The sequence below is a fragment of the Girardinichthys multiradiatus genome, chromosome 18 (genome assembly GCF_021462225.1).
Source record: "Girardinichthys multiradiatus isolate DD_20200921_A chromosome 18, DD_fGirMul_XY1, whole genome shotgun sequence".
Taxonomy (NCBI): Eukaryota; Metazoa; Chordata; class Actinopteri; order Cyprinodontiformes; family Goodeidae; genus Girardinichthys; species Girardinichthys multiradiatus.
The window spans coordinates 50,689,054-50,711,753 of NC_061810.1; the positions used below are offsets into that span (position 1 = coordinate 50,689,054).

The following is a 22,700-nucleotide window of genomic DNA, read 5'->3' on the forward strand; positions in this document are numbered from 1 at the left end:
GGCACAGTGACAGAAAGGTTTTGGGAATTTATTGAGGTGAAAGACAAAACGGCTGCTGGTTTATCAAATGCCATATTTTCATCTCTTGAGCCTCTGAACCTGACTGACAAGCTCATAGTGCAAACATATGACGGGGCTGCAGTGTGAAGGAGCGATACCCAAACGCCCATATTGTGCACTGTTACGCGCATCAGTTAAAGTTAACACTTCAACAAATCTGCTCAGCAAGGATTTCTGAATTAAAAGTGATTAGTGGTGATCTGTCAACTTTCGCCACCTTTTTCTCTTGTTCACCCAAGAGAACAGCTGCTCTTGCCAAAACATCAGATAGGCGCATCCCCAGACCTCTAGCCACGCGGTGGAATTTCAAAAGCAGAACTGTTAATGCTGTGTGGGAATGCCGTGAAGAGATTAAGAAGTGTTTGGACCACATTCACACAACAGAGGGATGGGACAGGGTCAGCGAGGCCTATGGTCTGTCTATGCACCTGCAGGAACCAAAGTTCCTTCACTTCTTGCAGTTCTTTTCCGAGCTCATGCAAGAAGTGGACATATTTTACAGTGTACTGCAAAAATGGGACATTGATGCAGCTGGCATCAACCACGCGATGAAAACCTTCAACAGAAATGTAGGATGTCTTAGGGAACGAGCTGATGTGATTGTGCAAGAAAGTAATCCAGAAGGAAATAAGAGGAGGAAAACCAACACGGCTACAGTCATGAAAGAGGCTTGCGACACTGTGATGAGTCAAGTGGAGGAGAGGTTCTCTAGGAGTGACCATTTGATGGCACCAAAACTCATTGATTGCACTCTTTTCTCCAAGTTTGTGCAGTCATTTCCAGAAGCTGAACTGGAATGTGCCATTAAACTATGGCCAATAACAAATAAGGCATAGCTGAAAACCGAGTTGATGTCCCTATACCAACACAGTGAACTCAGCAAAGACAACACTGCGCTTTCGTTATTGAAGTCCATTAAGGAAAACAACCTCCAAGAGGCTTTATCTGAAACCGTGACACTTCTCCAAATCATCATCACAACACCAGTGACAAGCACAGAATCTGAGAGAAACGTCTTGTACTCGTACTTGTCGTCTTCCGCTAATCCGGGACCGGGTCGCGGGGGCAGCAGACTCAGCAGAGACGCCCAGACATCCCTCTCTCCAGACACCTCCTCCAGCTCCTCCAGGGGGAGCCCAAGGTGTTCCCAGGCCAGCCGAGAGATATAGTCCCTCCAGCGTGTCCTGGGCCGTCCCCTGGGCCTCCTTCCAGTGGGACGTGCCTGGAACACCTCCCGCTCCATTCTTCCCTCACTCGTGAACAAGACCCCGAGATACTTAAACTCCTCCACTTGAGGAAGGAACTCCCCTCCAACCTGAAGAGGACAAGCCACCCTTTTCCGGTCGAGTACCATTGCCTCAGACTTGGAGGAGCTGATCCTCATCCCAGCCGCTTCACACTCGGCTGCGAACCGCCACAGCGCATGCTGTAGGTCTTGGATAGAGGGGACCAGCAGGACCACGTCATCCGCAAAAAGAAGAGACGAAATCCTCTGGTCCCCAAACCAGACCCCCTCCGGCCCTTGGCTGCGTCTAGAAATCCTGTCCATAAAAGTTATGAACAGGACCGGCGACAAAGGGCAGCCCTGCCGGAGTCCAACATGCACTGGGAACAGGTCCGACTTAGTGCCGGCAATGCGGACCAAACTCCTGCTCCGCTTGTACAGAGACCGGATGGCCCCTAATAAAGGGCCCCCAATTCCATACTCCTGGAGCACCCCCCACAGGGCATCACGAGGGACACAGTCGAATGCCTTCTCCAGGTCCACAAAACACATGTGAACTGGTTGGGCAAACTCCCATGAACCCTCAAGTACCCTGTAAAGGGTATAGAGCTGGTCCAGTGTTCCACAACCGGGACGGAATACAATAGGACAGCAAAGACTGAATGCCCTGGCAATGCTATCCATTGAAAATAAACTTATCCATGGACTGTTTGACTTTAACAGCAAGGTCATAGAGAAGTTTGCACACATGAAGGACCGCCAGGCTTCCTTCCTCTTCAAGAAATGAACCTCACTGGTGAGTCTAATATATTGTTATGCTTAATTATCAACTGTTGACTGCTGCAGGGGTTAAAGCGATTTTTCAGAATATATGATGTTTTTTCTATCAGTATCCTAATGTATCTTTAAAATACACATTACTTTGTTGCTGCTGGGTTTATTGTTTAATTCAATTAATCAAATCTTCCAAATGATGCAGGTGATGCGTTCAGTTTCCGACAGCACAATGGACAGCAGCATTGTTTGTTGTGTGTGCTGTCAGTGTTCATACGACCATTTCATATGGTTCTGATTGAACAATCTGCTTGCAGTTGTTAGTTAGTAAAAAACGTGGATTCTTAAACACTTTGGTACTGTTGATAGAATAAATTATGTCGTCACATCTTCATTATTGTGTGATTACGCACTTGTGCACAGCAAGTTGTATTTGTATTGAGGGTAAGGTTCAGTGTTATATGTTCATGTTTGGATTATATTATCAGATTTTCTGGTATGAATAGCCTGGGCCCCACCAGAATTTCCATACCAAAATCTCCACTGCTTGATCATCACTAAGGGTCTAAACATTTCCAAGGTGTCTGTATCTGATGTTGTTCTATCTGACCACTTTTCTGTTATTTTTGAAAGCATCATCTGCAATGACTCAGTTTGCCAAAGAGACATGATAAGAAAATGCATCTTTAAGGACTGTGCTGCTGAAACCTTTAACCAGATTTACTCTTCTACCTCCACTTTGCCATGTAACACTGTAGATGAGCTGGTAGATAACTTTCATTCTAAAATCTCAGACATCATTTATTCAGTTGCTCCAATTAAAGTGAAAGTTGTTTCTGGGAAGAAAATGTCTCCATGGAGAAGTGCTCCACCAGTCAGAAGTGAAATAAAGGAGTGTTGAAAAGCTGAACGCAGGTGGAGAAAGACTGGACTCCAGGTTCACTATATTATCTATAAAGAAAGACTATACAGATATAACCTACAACTGAAAAATGCAAGAGAATCTTTCTTTTCTGAGCTGGTGTATTATTTGCCACGGTTGACAGGTTAACAAACCCTCCTGTAACTGTAGCATCTGAACTCTACTCTACCAGGACCTGCAATTAATTTGTTAACTTCTTCACTGAAAAAACCCAAAAGATCAGAGAGGCAGTCAGCACATCCACATCAACTCCAGGACCAATGTTGTCTCCAACTAGAACTGATTTTGACAAAACATCCCAATTTCACCAAATAAACTATAAAAACGTAGAAGAAATCGTACAGCAACTAAGCTCTTCTTCCTGCTGTCTCGATGTTTTACCCACAGCTTTCCTTCAGAAAGCTTTGCCTGTAATAACATCTGATTTAACACAAATAATAAACACGTCCCTTTTGTCAGGTGTTTTCCTCCAGGCCCTGAAAACAGCAATTATCAAACCTCTATTGAAAAAGAGCAACTTGGACAAGCTGCTACTACAGAACTACAGGCCTATATCAAACCTTCTCTTCATCAGTAAGATTATTGAAAAAGCTGTGTTTCAACAGTTAAACAACTTCCTAACAACGACCAACCGCTTCGATGTCTTCCAGTCAGGCTTCCTGCTCACCACAGTACAGAGTGCTCTTGTCAAGGTGTTCAATGACATCCGTATAAATGCAGACTGTGGAAGAACCACAGTGCTGGTATTATTGGACCTTAGTGCAGCATTCGACACTGTTGATCACTCCATTTTATTAGAGCGCCTGGAAAACTGGGTCGGCCTTTCTGGTACATCACTCAACTGGTTTAAATCCTACTTGAAGGACAGGGACTTTTTTGTGTCAGTAGGTAACTTTACATCAGAGAGCATAAAAATCACACGTGGCGTTCCCCAAGGGTCCATCTTAGGGCCCCTCCTATTCAATACTACATGCACCCCCCAACTCAGATTTTAATAAACAACAACGTAAGTTATCATAACTATGCAGACGACACACAGTTATACGTTATGATGTCACCAGGTGACCATGAACCCATTCAAGCGCTGGGTAAATGCTTAGAAGAAATCAATGCATGGATGGGCCTAAATTTTCTTCAGCTGAATCAAAACAAAACTGAAGTAATAATCTTTGGACCAAAGGAAGAGCGTTTAAAAGTTAACACACAGCTTTAGTTAATACAGCTAGAAACCACCGGTCAGGCTGGAAACCTGGGTGTAGTGATGGACTCAGACCTGAACCTTCAGAGGAACATAAAGACAGTAACAAGGTCGGCTTTCTATCACCTAAAGAACATCTCCAGGATTAAAGGACTAATGTCTCAGCAGGACCTTGAAAAACTAATTCATGCGTTCATCTTTAGTAGAATTGATTACTGCAACGGTGTCTTCACAGGTCTGCCTAAAAAGTGGATCAGACAGCTGCAGTTGATCCAGAACGCTGCTGCCCGCGTCCTCACTAGAACTAAGAAAGTGGAGAACATCGGCCCGGTTCTAAAGTCCCTACACTGGCTCCCTGTAGCTCAGAGAATAGACTTTAAAATACTTCTGTTAGTCTATAAATCACTGAATGGCTTAGCACCAAAATACATTACAGACTTGTTGTCAGTGTATCAACCACCCGGACCTCTCAGGTCTTCTGGCTCAAATCTACTCTGCAGAACCAGAACTAAACATGGAGAAGCAGCTTTTAGTTCTTATGCTCCACTAATCTGGAATAAACTCCCAGAAAACTGGAAAAGCACTGAAACCCTAAGTTGCTTTAAATCAAGATTAAAAAGCTATTTGTTTAGAGCGGCCTTTGACTGGGCCATCTAACCATTATTAGTTACGTTTTCAGTCCAACTTTCCTTTCATTTTCTTATCAATCATTTTCTTATTAATTGTTTTGTTATTATTCTGATCTTATCTAGTGTTGTATCCTGGTCATGTATCCTACCGTGATGTCTGGTTCCCTGTGTTCTGGTCTGGTTTGGGCTCGGCATAGTCCTGGTCTTCCTGTCTGAGTTCTGTGAGTGTGAGCAATTAAATCTCAACTTGTGGTTTCTCATCTTGCTCCTGGCATCTCCTTGCACAGTGGTCGTACCGCAAAACCCACATTATTACAGAAAGGAACCAGCCTTTTGGACCAAGCTAGGAGATATGAGAGGGAGTTAAGACATGGAGAGGAAATGGCAAGACAGTTAACGCACCTCCTTACTTTTCCCAGCTCACCATGGTGGAGACTGGAGGCAGCAAATGGCCTGATGGACTGGCTGGAGGAATGGAGGAATCTTTTCCCCTGGGATCCCCTGACCCATGGGATCATTGAAGGTGAGCCACAGAAAGCCCTGGCAGAGATCGCTGCTTCCATGTGGAGGCTTCCTGCTCCCTCCTCCACTCGCCTCTTCACTGAGAGTCGGTGCAACGCTTCAACTCCTGCTTCCGCTGGAGGTCAGCCAGACGTCTCAGTGTCCGCACCAGCTCTTGGCTCTACCGATGGTTCTGCTGGTGCCTTCACTTCCTGTTTCTGTCCTGGAGGAGCTTGAGGACCAGCCACCTCCACTTCCTGTTCCTGTCCCATAGCAGCTCGAGGACAAACTGCCTCCACTTCTGGTTCCTGTTCCAGAGGGGTTCAGGGACAAACCGCCCCCAGTTTCCTGATTCTTCTCCAGGGTCCCAGCAGTTCCTGCACCGCTCTCCAAAGCTCCACCGTGGTTCAGAGTCTCCAGAGCTCCACCACCAGCTTCCTCCTAATCGGCGTCTCCAAGGGTCCTCTAAACGCCTAGGCCGGCCTCCTGACAAGCTTCTTTGTGGGTCCTCCTGGTCCCGCCGCCAGCCTCCTAGACTTTGTCTCGGCCTTCATCACAGACCTACCGAACTTTATGTTGGCAGGGGACAACCTCATGGCTGTCCACCTGAACTTTGAGTCTGGTTGGGATTACCTCCTGGTCGTCCTCCTGAACTCTGTGCATGCATGAGTCAACCTTCGGGTTGCTCGTCTGAACTCAATTTTTTTTCTGTCCCTGGCTCGGGTAGTTTTTTGTTTCTGGCCTTGTTCGGGTAATTTTTTAGTTGGTCCCACCGCAAAATCCACATTATGACACCTTATGTTTTGTTTCTGAAGATTCTTGTATTCTGTTCTTAGTGCATTTTAGTTTATGTTTTGTAAGAACTTCCTTTTGTTAGATTGTTTAATTCTTCCTCTACTCAGTGCATTCATGTTCTTGCTTCCACTCCCTGCCACAGTGAATTTGCGATCAGTTTCATTCGATCCACCTGCACTTTGCCAATCAGTCTCTTTGCTTCACCTGTGCCATGCCACATATATACTGCTCTGTTCTGTTGCTAAGCAAAGCCAAGCCAGCAATGCAATGGCAGCATCAGGTGCAATATTTGAGGCTAAAACAAGACAAATAAGCCTGCTGTGTGAGTCCACTCATCTCCATTTCCATCCTGGGTTTATGGAAATGTTGCAAGGGTTGGAGATGAGCTACGAGGTAGCAGTGGCTGAATTTAACCATGGCCCACCTCCATCTCAGCCACTGCCCCCATCTGCCTCTGAGGGTCCAGCTCATATTTTCATATCTTCCCCGTCGGCTCAAGTCATGGGGGTCCGGCCGACTCTTCAGCACCTGTCCATACCACTGAGAGTCAACTCAACGCTTCAGCCTGTCACGCCTCTGAGGGTCTGCCGATGCCACTATGAAGGTTGAGTATGACTGGCATCCAGCTCCAGGTCCCAAGGCCTTCCAGCAGTTCGGGAAGGAATTAATTCTCGTTCTAGAGCTCTGTGCAAGGGTTTTGAGGGAGAACAGTCTCCTGTCCCGGTTCCAGAGCTAGTATTCATCACTTCCTGTTTTCACTGTTTCACTCAGTGGATTGTTTGGTGTATGAAGGCTCTCTTTATTAATCTGATTTCTCTCTACTGTGATATCTTTGACTTGTTCTAAAATGTACTTGTTCTAAAAGTACATTAAAACACATATTTTCTGTTGCTGCATTTAACGTTTGGGGACCCTCCGTGTTTTACATGGTTTTTCTAGTAGTGGTAAAGGGTCGCTAGCTTAGCTTTAGCTCCAACATGGCTACCCGTTCTGCTGTTTCTCTCTCTGAGTCTCCTCCTCTCTCCTGCTCTCTGTGTGTCAGATGTTCAGTTACTCCTCTGCCTCCTTTAGTGATAATGGTACGTGTAATAAATGTAGCATTTTTGTAGCTTTAGAGGTGAGGGTGTTGAATTGGAGAGCCGGCTCCACGCTGTTGAAAAACCAGCAGATAGGCGAGGCCCTTTAACCAGCGCAGAGCCACCGAGGGTAGCTCCCCGTAGCAGTCCTCCAGCAGAGCCCGCGCAGCTGGGGCCTCAGGCCGGCTGGCTGACGGTACGTAGAAAGTATAGTCCTAGATCCCAGCCCACAGGTCACCACCAACCCGTCTGCGTTTCTAACAGATTTTCCCCGCTCAGTGACACACCCGCTGAGAAACCAACTCTGGTAATTGGCTGCTCCATAGTCAGAAACGTGGCACTAATTACACCAGCGACCATAGTCAAATGTCTGTCAGGGGCCAGAACGGACGACATCAAATCATACCTGAAACTGCTGGCTAAGGATCAGCGCAAATACAGTAAGATTGTTATTCACGCTGGCGGTAATGACACCCGGTTACGTCAATCGGAGGTCACCAAAGTTAGTGTTGCTTCGGTGTGTAAGTTTGCCAAAACAATGTCGGACTCATTTTCTCTGGTCCCCTCCCCGATCGGACCAGTGACGACATGTTTAGCCGCATGCTGTCATTCAACCTCTGACTGTCTAGGTGGTGTCCAGAAAACAATGTGGGCTACATTGATAACTGGCGAACATTTTGGGGAAAACCTGGTCTGATCTGGAGAGACGGCATCCGTCCCACTTTGGATGGAGCGGCTCTTCTTTCTAGGAATCTGGACAAATTTATTAGTTCTCCAGAACTCTGACAACCCAGGGTTCAGACCAGGAAGCAGGGTTGTAGTTTAATAATCCTCTCTGCAGCTTCAGATCTTCTCTGTCTCTTCCCGGACCTCGTCCGTCTCCCTCGTCGGAAATATATCCATCATGGGTCCCGGCGGAGTTTCTGTACTGATGACTTCACAGCCATAAAATCCTTCTGGTCCACAACTCATCATCCACCGAGAAACTCCAGCAGGAAATTTGAACGCAGTGTCTTAGTTAACCTAGCTAGGTCAGCTAACATTAGCTTCACCACCAAGCACAGCTATGTCACATTTGGGTTATTAACATCAGTTCTCTGACAGGGAAGGGGCAGCTCCAACATGACCTCATTCAGAACCACAAGTATGACTATCTGTGCCTCACATAATTGTGGCAGCATCCCAAAACCCAACAAGGATTTCATTACTGAACTTTCTGCCTTCCTCACCCACATCTGTTCACTTGCCCCTAACATAGTTCTGCTGGGTGAGTTTAATATTCATATGGACAACATCAATCATATCCTCACTAAGATCCTCACTTCTAGTTTAGACAGTTTTGGGCTTCAACAGGATGTTGATTTTCCCACTCACTGTAAAGGACACATCCTGGACCTGGTCTGCTGCTCAGGTGTTACACCTGAAAATTGCTATGCTGCTGATTATCCCTTCTCAGATCATATACTGGTATCATTCAAGCTGAATCTAACTTTGTCAACAGCTAAACAACCACGTGTCATCTCCTTCCACAATCTCAAAAATATTAAATTCGCAGCTCTCACATCAGGTATGGACAATCTCCCCAACATCAATAACTCCTCCTTTCCAGATGAACTAGTTGCGCATTACAACATTAGTCTCCATTCTCTGCTGAATTCACTCGCTCCTTCAAAAAACATGAACTGTCTCATTTTCCCACTCCTTTCTCTGATTTTCTCCTCAGCTACGTACACTTAAAGCTGAGGTGCGTCAAATTGAGCGGTTCTACAGGAATACTGGTCTTGCTGTTCACAAACAGGTGTATCACTCCCACATTTGTCATGACAAAGCCACCCTCTGCTCATTTAAATCCCAGTATTACAAAGATCTCATCACTGCTGGGACTGGAAATACTAAAACTCTGTTTTCATTGGTTAACAACACATTGTGTCCTCCAGACCCTCTCACCTCCTACTTCCACTCCTGTGATCACTGCATTTTATTTCTAAAATTTTTTACTGAGAGAATAGCCAAAATCCACCAACAGCTAACCCCTCAGATCACCTCTTCCAGTACTCTTCAGCCCTCCCATCCCACCACTATCAACCTTCCAAGTTCCTTCTGCTACTGATATTTTGGATCTGATCTTGAAATCTAAACCATCTATTCAATTCAGTTTTCAATTCAGTTCAGTTTTATTTATGTAGCGCCAATTTCCAACACATGTCATCTCACGGCTCTTCACAAAGGGTTTGGAATGGTATAGGGTTGTTGGGGAGGTTAGATTAAACTACTGAGTGTTAGAGTTTGGCCATTTTAGAATGGGCTATGTGTAGGGGTACTAAGTAAAATAATAAACTGATCAAGTTTGTCCATCTAGAGCCCACTAGTGGCCATTGTTATACTAAAAACCACAAGGATTGGGATACCTCTCTCTGTCAGACTGATTATAAACATTGGAAAAGAGAAGGGGTCATACAGGTAGCAGAAATGGAGGGTGTGTTTGCACCTCAACCATAACTGAGCCGGTTTAGGCTAAACCTGACTCCCCCTTACTCCAACCAACAGGGAGGGAAGAAGACGGAGGTAAAAATAATTGGAGTGTTGTTTCCTGTTGCATTGCTACTCTTAAAATATATATTTCCTTCATCTGTGGTAAAAATGGGCTGCTGGGTAATTTGAGGTGTGGTAGAGGTGTGGCCATGCTCCTGCACCTAAGTTAATATATAAATGTCATTAGTCAGTGCATAATTTAATCAATTAACACAAGGTCCAGAGAATGAAGACAAAGGTGGGTAGGTTTGTTGATGTTTTGAGCAAAGCCAATTGAGTCTAAGATAGCATTAAAGGCTATATTTAAGCAATCACTTTCAGTGTCAACATGAATGTTAAAATCCCCCACTATAATAACCTTATCTGTATTTAACACTAAATCAGATAAAAGGTCTGAAAACTGATCTAAAAATTGAGAGTAAGGACCTGGTGGACGGTACAAAACAACAAACAGAAGTGGTTTTAGTGCTTTGCAATTCGGATGTATGGAAAACTAATGATTAAATATTGAAAAGAGTTGTAGCTATTAATTGGTCTGGGACTAATCACTAAATCGGACTGAAAGATGGTTGCTACACCTCCTCCTCACCCAGTATGTCAAGGTATGTGAAAATTTAAATAAGTAGTACATGGGAGTACATGTTCACCAGGACCGATGCCGATGCCGGACTCTCTTCAGATTCTGAATCAGAAGAAGATGAAGCAGAAGAAATTGATGATAGTGATAGCTGCATAACTTTGAAGAACGTTCCTAGTTTCCAGCTAACGTTAACCCAAGATGAGGATGAAGAAGAAAGCTTTAAACTGGCGACAAAGGAACTAGAACATAAGATATCAGAAGCTATTGCCATTAAAACATTTGAAGAAGACAAAGACAGCGAAATGGAGAAGATCCGTAACTTTGACTGTAAATACTATGGGAGAAGAAAGAAGAATTCTTCACTTGGGACACAGTCCTGTAGCTGCAAACTTTCTCCAGAGCTCATGTACAACGTATGGATGGATTCTTTAGCAGCAGAAACGGAGTGGCAGGACATGAGGATCATCGGACATCTTGAAGCAAACCAACGTTCAGTAGAAACTTCAGTAATGAGACCATCCACCAAGAAGACACCAACAAAAACAAAACACACCAGGAAACCTTATTTGATCGGAGGCATTGAAGTCTGCAGGAATACCTTCCAGTTTCTCATGGGATGAGTTTGACGACTTTTAAAAAAAAACTATTATGATGCCTCATATTGAAAATAAATTATGTATTTTCAGCAAACCAGACAAGTTCACATAAATCTGAACAGTCAAACATTAAAAACTGAGAGAAATATTTCTTTTGATTCTCCACACCATCTGCTTCTGTCTGCCTGCACTTGGGTCCTACTCCAAGAACCACCATCCTTGACAGAAACGTTCTGATTCAGGTGTTTATGGACCAATATACACGTTTCTTTGTGTGTCTTCAAACCTAAACAATCATTATGGAAATAACAAAACCTCTTAAAGTTTTATAAGAACAATGATAAAAAATATATCTTCTCATTCTGTTTTATTAGACATTCATCTCTTGCTCCTTTAGGTTCATAATCCACTAACTGAATATAATTTGGGAAGATTAGAAAAATGTGGAAAAATTTAAAGTATGCTGAATTAACATTACTGCTTGATTATAACTTGACCAAAATGAGCTGAGTTTCTGAATGTTTAGTTTCCAGTTAGACAGAAACATTAACACTAACATCTTCTGTTTTAACTGGTGAACTTGAAGGTGATTTTACCAGGATTTATAGAAGCATTTATAAATGAGGTCATGTTCAACAAGAGTCTCAATCTGTAGTTTTTTTTTTTATTTGTTGATGATTTGCAATATTTCTCTCATTATGTAACTAAAAAAGTTTGTCCTTCTTTTATTGTCGTTCCTCCCTCTGTTAAGCACAGCGGAGAATAAACACACAAAGCATAATCCTGAAGCTGCCTGGTGGTAACCATGGTGACAGCAGAGCATCTCCTCCTGCTCTGTTTTACTGCTAGGTGCACTAATTGTCCTGTGTCCAAACGTCCGCACAGAGGCGTCCTCTGGTGTTGTGTTGCAAATGGTGAAACCAAGGATCTCCACGGGGGCTCATTATTGAAACAACACAGTAAGCATGATGCAACCACACAGATGACCTCCAACTGTCCCTGACACCACCCTGCAGCTCACAGTGGAAACATTAGTTTAATCTATTGAGGCAGTTTAATGAATTAGAAGACCAAAGTCATGAATTCAGCAAAAAAGCTTGATCAGAGCAGCCTTTCTAAAAAACTCTGACATTGTGGTCAAACTATTACTTAGTGCTTGAGTTGTAATTTCCCAAAGTTATTGTTTGGACAGCTACTATTTACCTCTAGTTTAATAATTTTGAAGTAATACCGTTATTACTTGATTACAGTTTTTGCCTACCGTACCCACCTGCGGGTATAGGGCAGTATCAGAACCCTTTGAAAGCTTGTTTCTCCTTCTGTGATGCAGCTTCAATTCAGGATAGCAGATATTTAGAGGAACATCTCCTGCTTTCAAGACCACATCCTTTCCATGGTTTTTCATGCATTTTTTGCCAAGACATTAGAGAACCACCTTTCCAAACACACTCCAAAGGCCTGGCTAAGAAGGAGAAGGGTACAGCTGATGAACTGGTTTGCAGTCTTGAACTGTCTCCAGTTTGGTTAATGGAACAGGAATTTTAGCAACAATAATGTTGTGACATAAACTGGACAACAGGCCAAAACACCAGAGAAGGATAAAATATTTTTGTGGAGTTTTTTTTTCCCAGTAATTAACATCATGAATCCATAAATTCTCGCTTTCAGGGAATGATTTGTGGACAGAGACTTACAAAGACCTTACAGTACCCCATGTGGTACTGTATGACAGCAGCTTCACAATACTTCACAACCTCTCATTCACCGTGCCAGCACTCAGCCAGAGAAGACCCCTGACCAGGTCTGAGGGAGCGCTGTCTCCACTTGCCCCATTTGTATGGATTCTTTGTGCATCTTAGTCGTTTCCCTGAGCCGTCAGCTCTCTGCTGGATACATATGTGTTCTGCTATTCCTTTAAGGGGTCTGCTGCTATCTTAGCTCCATAGCAAACCTTTTGACGGGTCTCTGTTCCACCTACCCTCCCTGATCCTGGGCCAAACCCCTAAACTGTCTTACAGGTCATAATATCAAAGAGCTTCTGTAATCATGTGGGCCTCATTCTGGCCTTGCTGAGCTGGTTCTAAGTGTCCAGTCTTGTGAACCGGAGGGCAACTTGCATTGCATCCCTGCTTCCCAGCACATTCTGGTGGCCTGTGTGAGTTTGGGTGAGAGCTGGATATCTGGAGCTATGTGTAAATAGGGAGTGCTCAGCTCAGGTTTCCTGATAACACCAACAAAGTTCACTTTGTCATTGGACAATGGGGTGGAGCCATAATTTGAAGAGAGAAAGGACCATTACCTTGATAGGATGGCATAGTGCAGAGAAGCAGGTCAGGAGCAGTGGTCTGCTATGCTGTAGAAGTTAGATGCAGAGGTTTGTGGGAACAAACCAGCTCTCACAGGACCTGAAAGACCTGACGAAGGAGGTTCTGGTTTTATGTAAGGAATGACCAAACCTGGTGCAAACAACAGGCCTAGGATCAGCCGCAAGGAACCCCTCTGAAACATGTTGTTCTGGTCTCCCACCATGAGATGTTCTGGATTTAATGGAGCTACATATGAAGGTAAGGTGTAAGGTGGCTTTCAGCTGATGATCCTGCAGCTACCTGCCAGGGATTGTTGGTGAGGAGACTGCAATGCTTAGCAGATCACCACACATTAATGTTCCTGTATGTCCGTGTTTGTCTTCCTTTCTCCTCTTTCTTCACATTCAGTCCTGGTTTAGTGATTTTCATATTTTCTTTCTTTGTTCTGTGTCAACACATTCCACATCTCCTCCTCTTTGCCAAAGAAAGTACTCCTGACCATGTTCTTCGGTTGTTGGGTGTTTGCTCTGTCTTCTCAAACAGAGCAGACACACAAAAAACTTCTTCAATCACAAAATGTGAAAGGAGAACGCGAGACAGGAAGGCTGCAGAAGCTTTACAATGGATTCAACAGCAGCTGGAGGAGGCACAACATTAATAACAAGATATTGAGATTGTGCCTTCTCTGGTGCTGGATGAGATGCAGCAGGCCCTTTAAGGTTCCAGGATGGTTGCTAGAGTTTGTACCACTGGCAAAACACTCTCGCATTGAAGTGCTGGCAGCCTCCTGCTTAAGTACTCCTCCTGGCAATCAGTGGAATAAGTCGCACCTGTCACCCAGCACACCTGAGAGCTTCAGCACCACTTGAGAATGAGCACTTGTAGCAAGCACAAAAATAGAAACACAAACGCAGATCCTGACAGATTTATTTTGTCTCACAAAAACCTGGCTGCAGCAAGAGGATTATGTTACTATAAATGAGTCAACTCCTACTAATTATTTAAATTTTCCCATTCCTCGAAATATTGGGCTAGGAGGAGTAGCAACTTTCTTTCAGTCCGATTTATTGATTAGTCCCAGACCAATCAATAGCTACAACTCTTTTGAATATTTAATCCTTAGTTTTCCTCATCCAAATTGCAAAGCACTAAAACCACTTCTGTTTGTTGTTTTGTACCGTCCACCAGGTCCTTACTCTCAATTTTTAGATCAGTTTTCAGACCTTTTATCTGATTTATTGTCAAATACAGATAAGGTTATTATAGTGGGAGATTTTAACATTCATGTTGACGTTGAAAGTGATAGCCTAAATATAGCCTTTAATGCTATCTTAGACTCAATTGGCTTTGCTCAAAACATTAACAAACCTACCCACCTTTGTCTTCATTCTCTGGACCTTGTGCTGACATATGGCATTGAGTGTAAAGACATAACAATATTCTCTCATAACCCTGTCCTGTCTGACCATTTTTTAATAACGTTTGAGTTTAATTTAACCGAGTACTCCACACCTGAAAGAAAATTTCATTATAGTAGATCATTATCAGACAATGCTCTAACAACCTTTAAAGAATCTGTTCCACTTTTAATTTCCTCATTATAACAGAAAAACATAGATTAGGGCAATAATTTTGTTTCTGCCCCTTCACAAATTGATTCTCTTGTTCATAGTGTTTCTTCATCATTGCGTGATGCATTAGACAATGCAGCCCCTTGAAAAATAAGGTAATCATTCATAGGAGGCTAGCTCCTTGGTTTAATTCAGAGCTGCATACTTTATAGCACAATTTTAGAAATTTTGAGAGAAAATGGCGTTCTACACACCTAGAGGATTCCTACTTAATCTGGAAAAATAGCCTACTGTTGTATAAAAAGACACTTTGCCAAGCTAGAACAGCGTATTTCTCATCATTAATAGAAGAGAACAAGAATAATCCTAGGTTTCTCTTTAGTACAGTTGCTAAACTTACACAGAGTCATAGCTCTGTTGAGCCATCCATTCCTTTAGCTCTCAGCAGTCATGACTTTATGGGATTGTTCTTAAATAAAATTGATTTTATTAAAAAGAAAATCTTTGACATACTCCCGAAGATGATTACTTCATCCTCAGCAAGTGAGACAACATTGGAAATAACTGTAGAACCTGATCTGTGTTTGGACTGTTTTGATCCTGTGAAGCTTCCTGAGTTATCAGAAATATTAGCTTCATCTAAACCTTCAACTTGTATGTTAGACCCAATCCCAACCAAATTATTTAAGGAAGTGTTCCCTCTGATTACCAGCCCCATTTTAGATATGATTAATTTATCTTTAGTAAATGGATCAGAACCACAGATGACTTGAAAAATTACAGACCTATATCCAATCTTCCATTCTTATCTAAAATTCTTGAGAAAATTGTTGCTAATCAAATGTGTGAACATTTATACAGCAATGACCTGTTTGAAGAGTTTCAGTCAGGTTTCAGAGCTCATCATAGCACTGAAACAGCTCTGCTGAAAGTCACTAATGATATTCTTATGGCCTCAGATAATGGACTTGTGTCTGTTCTGGTTCTGTTAGATCTCAGTGCTGCATTTGATCCAGTCGATCATAAAATTCTCTTAAAAAGGCTGGAATATGCTGTAGGGATCAAGGGAACAGCACTAGGCTGGTTTAAATCTTATCTGTCTGACAGATTCCAGTTTGTTCATGTAAATGATAAATCATCTTTAAACTCCAGGGTTAATTGTGGAGTACCACAGGGTTCAGTACTTGGGCCAATTCTCTTTACTCTATATATGCTTCCAATAGGTCAAATTATCAGGCAGCATAGAATAAAGTTTCACTGTTACGCTGATGATACTCAGCTTTACTTATCCATGAATCCAGATGAACCCAACCAGTTAGATAGACTACAAGCATGTCTTGAAGACATAAAAACTTGGATGACGTTAAATTGTTGCTTCTAAATTCAGACAAGACAGAAGTTGTCGTCTTTGGACTGGAGTCTTTAAAAAAGAAACTGTTTAGTCAATCACTTAACCTGGATGGCAATAAATTGACCTCCGGTAATAAAGTAAAAAACCTTGGTGTTATTTTTCACCAGGACATGTCATTTAAATCCCATATTAAACAGGTTTCTAGGATTTCCACTTCTGGAATATTACCAAAATTAGAAATATCCTATCCAGGAATGACGCTGAAAAACTAGTCCATGCATTTGTTACTTCAAGACTGGACTATTGTAATTCTTTACTATCAGGATGTCCACAAAATGCAGTTAAAAGCCTTCAGCTGATTCAAAATGCTGCAGCAAGAGTTCTGATGAAAATTAAAAAGAGAAATCATATTTCTCCTATTTTAGCTTCCCTTCATTGGCTCCCTGTTAAATCCAGAATAGAATTTAAAATTCTCCTCCTCACATATAAAGCCCTTAATGATCTAGCTCCATCATACATCAGAGATCTGATTGGTCCATATGTTCCTAACAGAGCACTTTGTTCTCAGACTGCAGGTTTACTGGTGGTTCCTAGAGTCTCTAGAAGTAGAATGGGAGGCAGATCCGGTTGGAACTTGTTGGAGAGTGCCTGGTGGCTGGGTTGCTCCTCGTGGGACCCGGTCGGGCCAAGCCCAATCAGGAGACATGAGGCCATCCCCCCGTGGGCCCACCACCTGCAGGGGAAACCATGAAGTACCGGTGCTTCAGGGACGTGGAATGTCACCTCGCTGGGGGGGAAGGAGCCTGAGCTTGTGCGGGAGGTCAAGAGATATCAACTAGAAATAGTCGGGCTCGCCTCCACGCACGGCGTGGGCTCCGGAACCCATATCCTCGAGAGGGGCTGGACTCTCTTCTACTCTGGCCTCCCTGATCTGAATCCGAGTGGTGTTTTGTTATTGGACTTTTGTGCTAGTCACGGATTGTCCATAATGAACACCATGTTCAAGCATAAAGGTGTCCATCAGTGCACTTGGCACCAGGATACCCTAGGCAGGAGGTCAATGATCGACTTTGTTGTCATATCATCAGACCTTCGGCCGCATGTTTTGGACACTTGGGAGAAGAGAGGGGCTGAGCTGTCCACTGATCACCACCTGGTGGTGAGTTGGATCCGCTGGGGGAGGAGAAAGCCGGACAGACTTGGCAGGCCCAAGCGCATAGTGAGGCTCTGCTGGGAACGTCTGGCGGACCCCTTGGCCAGGGATGTATTCAACTCTCACCTCGGGGAGAGCTTTGACCAGATTCCGAGGGATGTTGGAGACATAGAGTCCAAGTGGACCATGTTCTCCACATCTATTGTCGATGCTGCCGCCCATAGCTGCGGCCGTAAGGTCTGCGGTGCCTGTCGCGGCGGCAATCCCCGAAACCGGTGGTGGACACCGGCAGTAAAGGACGCTGTCAAGCTGAAGAATTCAATTTAATTCAATTCAAATATACTTTATTGATCCCCGAGGGGAAATTAGAATTCCAGTACAACCAATCCAAACATACAAAGGAGTCCTATCGGCTGTGGTAGGCTTGTGGGACTCCTGAGGCGGCTGACGGGTACCGTGGGGCCAAGCATGCTGCGGCCTGGGTGGTGGCAGAGGCAAAAACCCGGACCTGGGAGGAGTTCGGTGAGGCCATGGAGAAGGACTACCGGTTGGCCCCGAAGCGATTCTGGCAAACCGCCCGGCGCCTCAGGAGGGGGAAGCAGTGCTTCGTCAACACTGTTTACATTGGGGGTGGGGAGCTGCTGACCTCGACTGGGGACAATATCGGGCGGTGGAAGGAGTACTTTGAGGATCTCCTCAATCCTGCCATCACGCATTCCCTGGTGGAAACAGAGGCTGGGGACTCGGGGTTGAACTCTTTCATCACACAGGCTGAAGTATCCGAGGTGGTTAAAAAGCTCCACGGTGGCAGGGCTTCGGGGGTGGATGAGATCCGCCCTGAGTACCTAAAGTCTCTGGATGTTGTTGGGCTGTCATGGTTGACACGCCTCTTCAACATTGCGTTGCGGTCGGGGACAGTGCCTCTGGACTGGCAGACTGGGGTGGTGGTCCCCCTTCATAAGAAGGGTGACCGGAGAGTGTGTTTCAACTAAAAGGGGATCACACTCCTCGGCCTCCCTGGTAAGGCCTACGCCAGAGTATTGGAGAGGAGAGTCCGCCCGATAGTCGAACCTCGGCTTCAGGAGGAGCAGTGTGGTTTGCGTCCCGGCCGTGGAACACTGGACCAGCTCTATACCCCCTACAGGGTACTCGAGGGTTCATGGGAGTTTGCCCAACCGGTCCACATGTGTTTTGTGGACCTGGAGAAGGCATTCGACTGTGTTCCTCGTGGTGCCCTGTTTGGGGTGCTCCAGGAGTATGGAATCAGGGGCCCTTTATTAGGGGCCATCCGCTCTCTGTACGAGCGGAGCAGGTGTTTGGTCCGCATTGCCGCCAATAAGTCAGACCTTTTTCCGGTGCATGTTGGACTCTGGCAGAGCTGCTCTTTCTCGCCGTTCCTGTTCATAACTTTTATGGACAGGATTTCTAGGCGCAGCCAAGGGCCGGAAGGGGTCTGGTTTGGTGACCAGTGGATTTCGCCTCTTCTTTTTGCAGATGACGTGGTCATCCTTGCCCCCTCTAGCCAAGACCTACAGCATGCACTGGGGTGGTTAGCAGCCGAGTGTGAAGCAGCTGGGATGAAGCTCCTCCAAGTCCGAGGCCATGGTTCTCGACCAGAAAAGGGTGGCTTGCCCTCTTCAGGCTGGAGTGGAGTTTCTGCCTCAAGTGGAGGAGTTCAAGTATCTCGGGGTCTTGTTCACGAGTAAGGGGAGAATGGAGCAGGAGATTGACAGACGGATCGGTGCAGCTGCTGCAGAAATGGGGACGCTGTGCCGGTCCGTTGTGGTGAAGAGAGAAAGCGAAGATCTCAATTTACTGGTCGGTCTACGTTCCTACCTTCACCTATGGCCATGAACTTTGGGTCATGACCGAAAGAACGAGATCCCGGATACAAGCGGCTGAAATGAGCTTCCTCTGTAGGGTGGCCGGGCCCTCCCTTAGAGATAGGGTGAGGAGCTCAGTCATTCGGGAGGAGCTCGGAGTAGAGCCGCTGCTCCTCCACATCGAGAGGAGCCAGTTGGGTGGCTTTGGCATCTATACCGGAAGCCTCCTGGACACCTTCCTTGGAAGGTGTTCCAGGCACGCCCCACTGGGAGGAGGCCCAGGGGACGGCCCAGGACACACTGGAGGGAATATGTCTCTTGTCTGGCATGGGAACACCTTGGGCTTCCCCCGGAGGAGCTGGAGGAGGTGTCTGGGGCAGAGGGACGTCTAGGTGTCTCTGCTGAGTCTGCTGCCCCCGCGACCCGGTCCCAGACAAGTGGCAGACGACGAGAACAAGTGATTTCCAACTGTATGCCCTCAATAGCTAAGAAATCTACTATGTATTTTTCTTTTCCTCTTTATCTTCCAGGCCAGCACACCAGACACACCCTTGCACGGTAAATGGGGATGGATGGGTTAATATTATCATTAGTTTCATTATTTTGTCTGACCTTTCTGAACTTATGTTGATAATGTCCCACTACAGCTGATGGTGTCTTACAAATATGATAAAAGACCACAGAGACGAGGTTCAGCTCAGTTTTGGAGGGAGGGGGACTTGTTGATGTTTCCATGCTGACTGTGGGAAGGACTGTGAGTTTGTCTCCAGTGTCCTGAGAGCTTCATTAGGAGATGATGCTGCAGATGTTAGCTCTTTTTCCAGTTATCAATGGCTGAAACCTTAAGTCTGATCATGACTGGATGATAAAAAATGCTCACACACTGATATTAGTATTGTTACACTGTATTCAAAGTGTAAGATGGAGCCTTTGGTTAAATTCAGGTTTGTCAGAGAAAACGTTTAACTAAAGGAAACCTTTTCATGCTCTAACTGTTGGGAATGTGAGACATTATGATAAACTCTTCACAGGTTTTATTTTTTTCTCTCACTGCTTATATTGACTCCTGGGCTCTGACTTATTTATATTTCTTTGTTATCTTGTTTGTGTATGTCTTCATAGTCTTTTCTAATGTTCTGCTGATTGTGGTGATCTGTGTGAACAGGAACTTACATGAACCTATGTACATGTTTTTGTGCAGCCTGTTTATGAATGAACTGTACGGCAGCTCAGGCTTGTTTCCCTTCCTGCTGGATCAGATCCTCTCTGATGTTCACACAGTTTCTGTTCCGCTCTGCTTCCTGCAGGCTTTTATTGTCCATTCATACGGAGCTGTTGAGTTTTTAAACTTAGCCGTCATGTCCTATGATAGATACCTTGCTATCTGTTACCCTCTGCAGTATAACACCAGAATGACACCTAAAAAGATTGCCATGCTGATCGCTGTGGCCTGGTTGTATCCGTTTTTAGCAATGTCCTTCATGATGTCTCTGATACCAGTCAAGCTGTGTCGGAACCAGATTAACAAAGTCTACTGTGACACGCACTCTCTGGTCAAACTGGCCTGTACAGACACGGCTATACCAAACATTTATGGACTCACTGCTACTTTCAGCACCATCTTCATCTCTTTGCTTTTAATCCTCTACACCTACATCAAGATCCTTGTTGTGTGTTTCTCTGGATCCAAACAGACCCGTCAGAAGGCTGTGAACACCTGCACGCCTCATCTGGCCTCCATCTTGAACTTTTCCTGTGCTGGCAGCTTCGAGATCTCGCAGAGCAGATTTAACATGAGCTTTTTGCCAAACATCCTGCGGATCGTTCTCTCGCTTTACTTCCTAACTGCTCAACCTCTTTTTAACCCGCTGATTTATGGCCTGAAGATGTCAAAAATCAGAAACATTTGTAAAAGTCTAATTCTGAATGTAAACCACTGACATGATTTTATTAAATTCACAAAATATTTAAACGTTTTTCATTTAGTTTTTGTTGTTGTAATTGTTTGGACAGTTGAAAGTGGTTTGTGAAATGCACACAAATATTGTAATGCAGTGCTGTAAATTAACTTCACATAGAAAAATAGAGCTGTGAGTTCAATGACAGAGCAGTCATTGGAGCTTCTGTTGGTAAATATTAGGAGAGATGTTGCTGCAAGCTATAGAAAGTTATTCAAATTAACATTTTCTGTTACCACCCAGCTTCCAGGGGGATTCTAACAAAACTTAGGAGTCAGTCTTCACCTTACAGTACTTTGGAGAGTGTTTACATTCAAATGATCATATCTTGATTTTGATCTTTGATTTCCACGAGTTTGACACTAACGGAAATCTTAGAGTCCACTCTTTAAGGATCTGTAAATAACTCAAAATGACCCCGGGTGGACTTGTTCCTGGTTTTGCCAGGGCCTGTCACATTTGACTAAAAAAGTTAAACAAAAACCTGTGACACCTTTCTGGAGAGGGGAATCGTCTGAGCTTCTGCTGACAACAACTTAATGCTCACCTTCTACAGATGATCCAAAGTCATAACAAAGTCAACAACAGTGACTGTCCACTGTCTCTACATGCTCATCCAGGAGGAGTGAATGCTGCAAGTCTCTGACTGGATGCAATCTGCTGGGTTTCCTTAGATAGAAAAACTTTTTATCCAATTTGAATAAATAACTGAATCTGACTGTTTGAAAGTTAGGATTAATTGGAATGTATGAACCTGACTGTTGTGAAGAACCTTGAGACGACGTGTTGTGAATTGGCGCTATATAAATAAACTGAATTGAATTGATATTCTTATGGCCTCAGATAATGGACTTGTGTCGGTTCTGGTTCTGTTAGATCTCAGTGCTGCATTTGATCCAGTCGACCATAATATTCTCTTAAAAAGGCTGGAATATGCTGTAGGGATCAGGGGAACAGCGCTAGGCTGGTTTAAATCTTATCTGTCTGACAGATTCCAGTTTGTTCATGTAAATGATAAATCATCTTTAAACTCCAGGGTTAATTGTGGAGTACCACAGGGTTCAGTACTTGGGCCAATTCTCTTTACTATATATATGCTTCCAATAGGTCAAATTATCAGGCAGCATGGGATAAATTTTCACTGTTACGCTGATGATACTCAGCTTTACTTATCCATAAATCCTGATGAACCCAACCAGTTAGATAGACTACAAGCATGTCTTGAAGATATAAAAACTTGGATGACTTTAAATTTTCTGCTTCTAAATTCAGACAAGACAGAAGTTGTCGTCTTTGGACCGGAGTCTTTAAAAAAGAAACTGCTTAGTCAATCACTTTACCTGGATGGCATTAAATTGACCTCCGGTAATAAAGTAAAAAACCTTGGTGTTATTTTTCACCAGGACATGTCATTTAAATCCCATATTAAACAGGTTTCTAGGATTTCCTTCTTTCATCTCCGGAACATTGCCAACATTAGAAATATCCTGTCCAGGAGTGATGCTGAAAAACTAGTCCATGCATTTGTTACTTCAAGGCTGGACTATTGTAATTCTTTACTATCAGGATGTCCACAAAATGCAGTTAAAAGCCTTCAGCTGATTCAAAATGCTGCAGCAAGAGTTCTGATGAATATTAAAAAGAGAGATC

General features: G+C 44.1%; 1 protein-coding gene across 1 annotated transcript; it reads left to right on the forward strand.

Annotated features, from left to right (window-relative positions):
• Positions 1 to 20,105: 20,105 nt before the first annotated feature.
• LOC124884648 (olfactory receptor 11A1-like) lies at positions 20,106 to 21,014 on the forward strand (the record flags this gene model as incomplete). The annotated part of the gene is made up of 1 exon (XM_047392682.1): positions 20,106 to 21,014. A coding segment is annotated over exon 1 (909 nt), but the record flags the coding sequence as incomplete, so codon positions are not given.
• Positions 21,015 to 22,700: the final 1,686 nt, after the last annotated feature.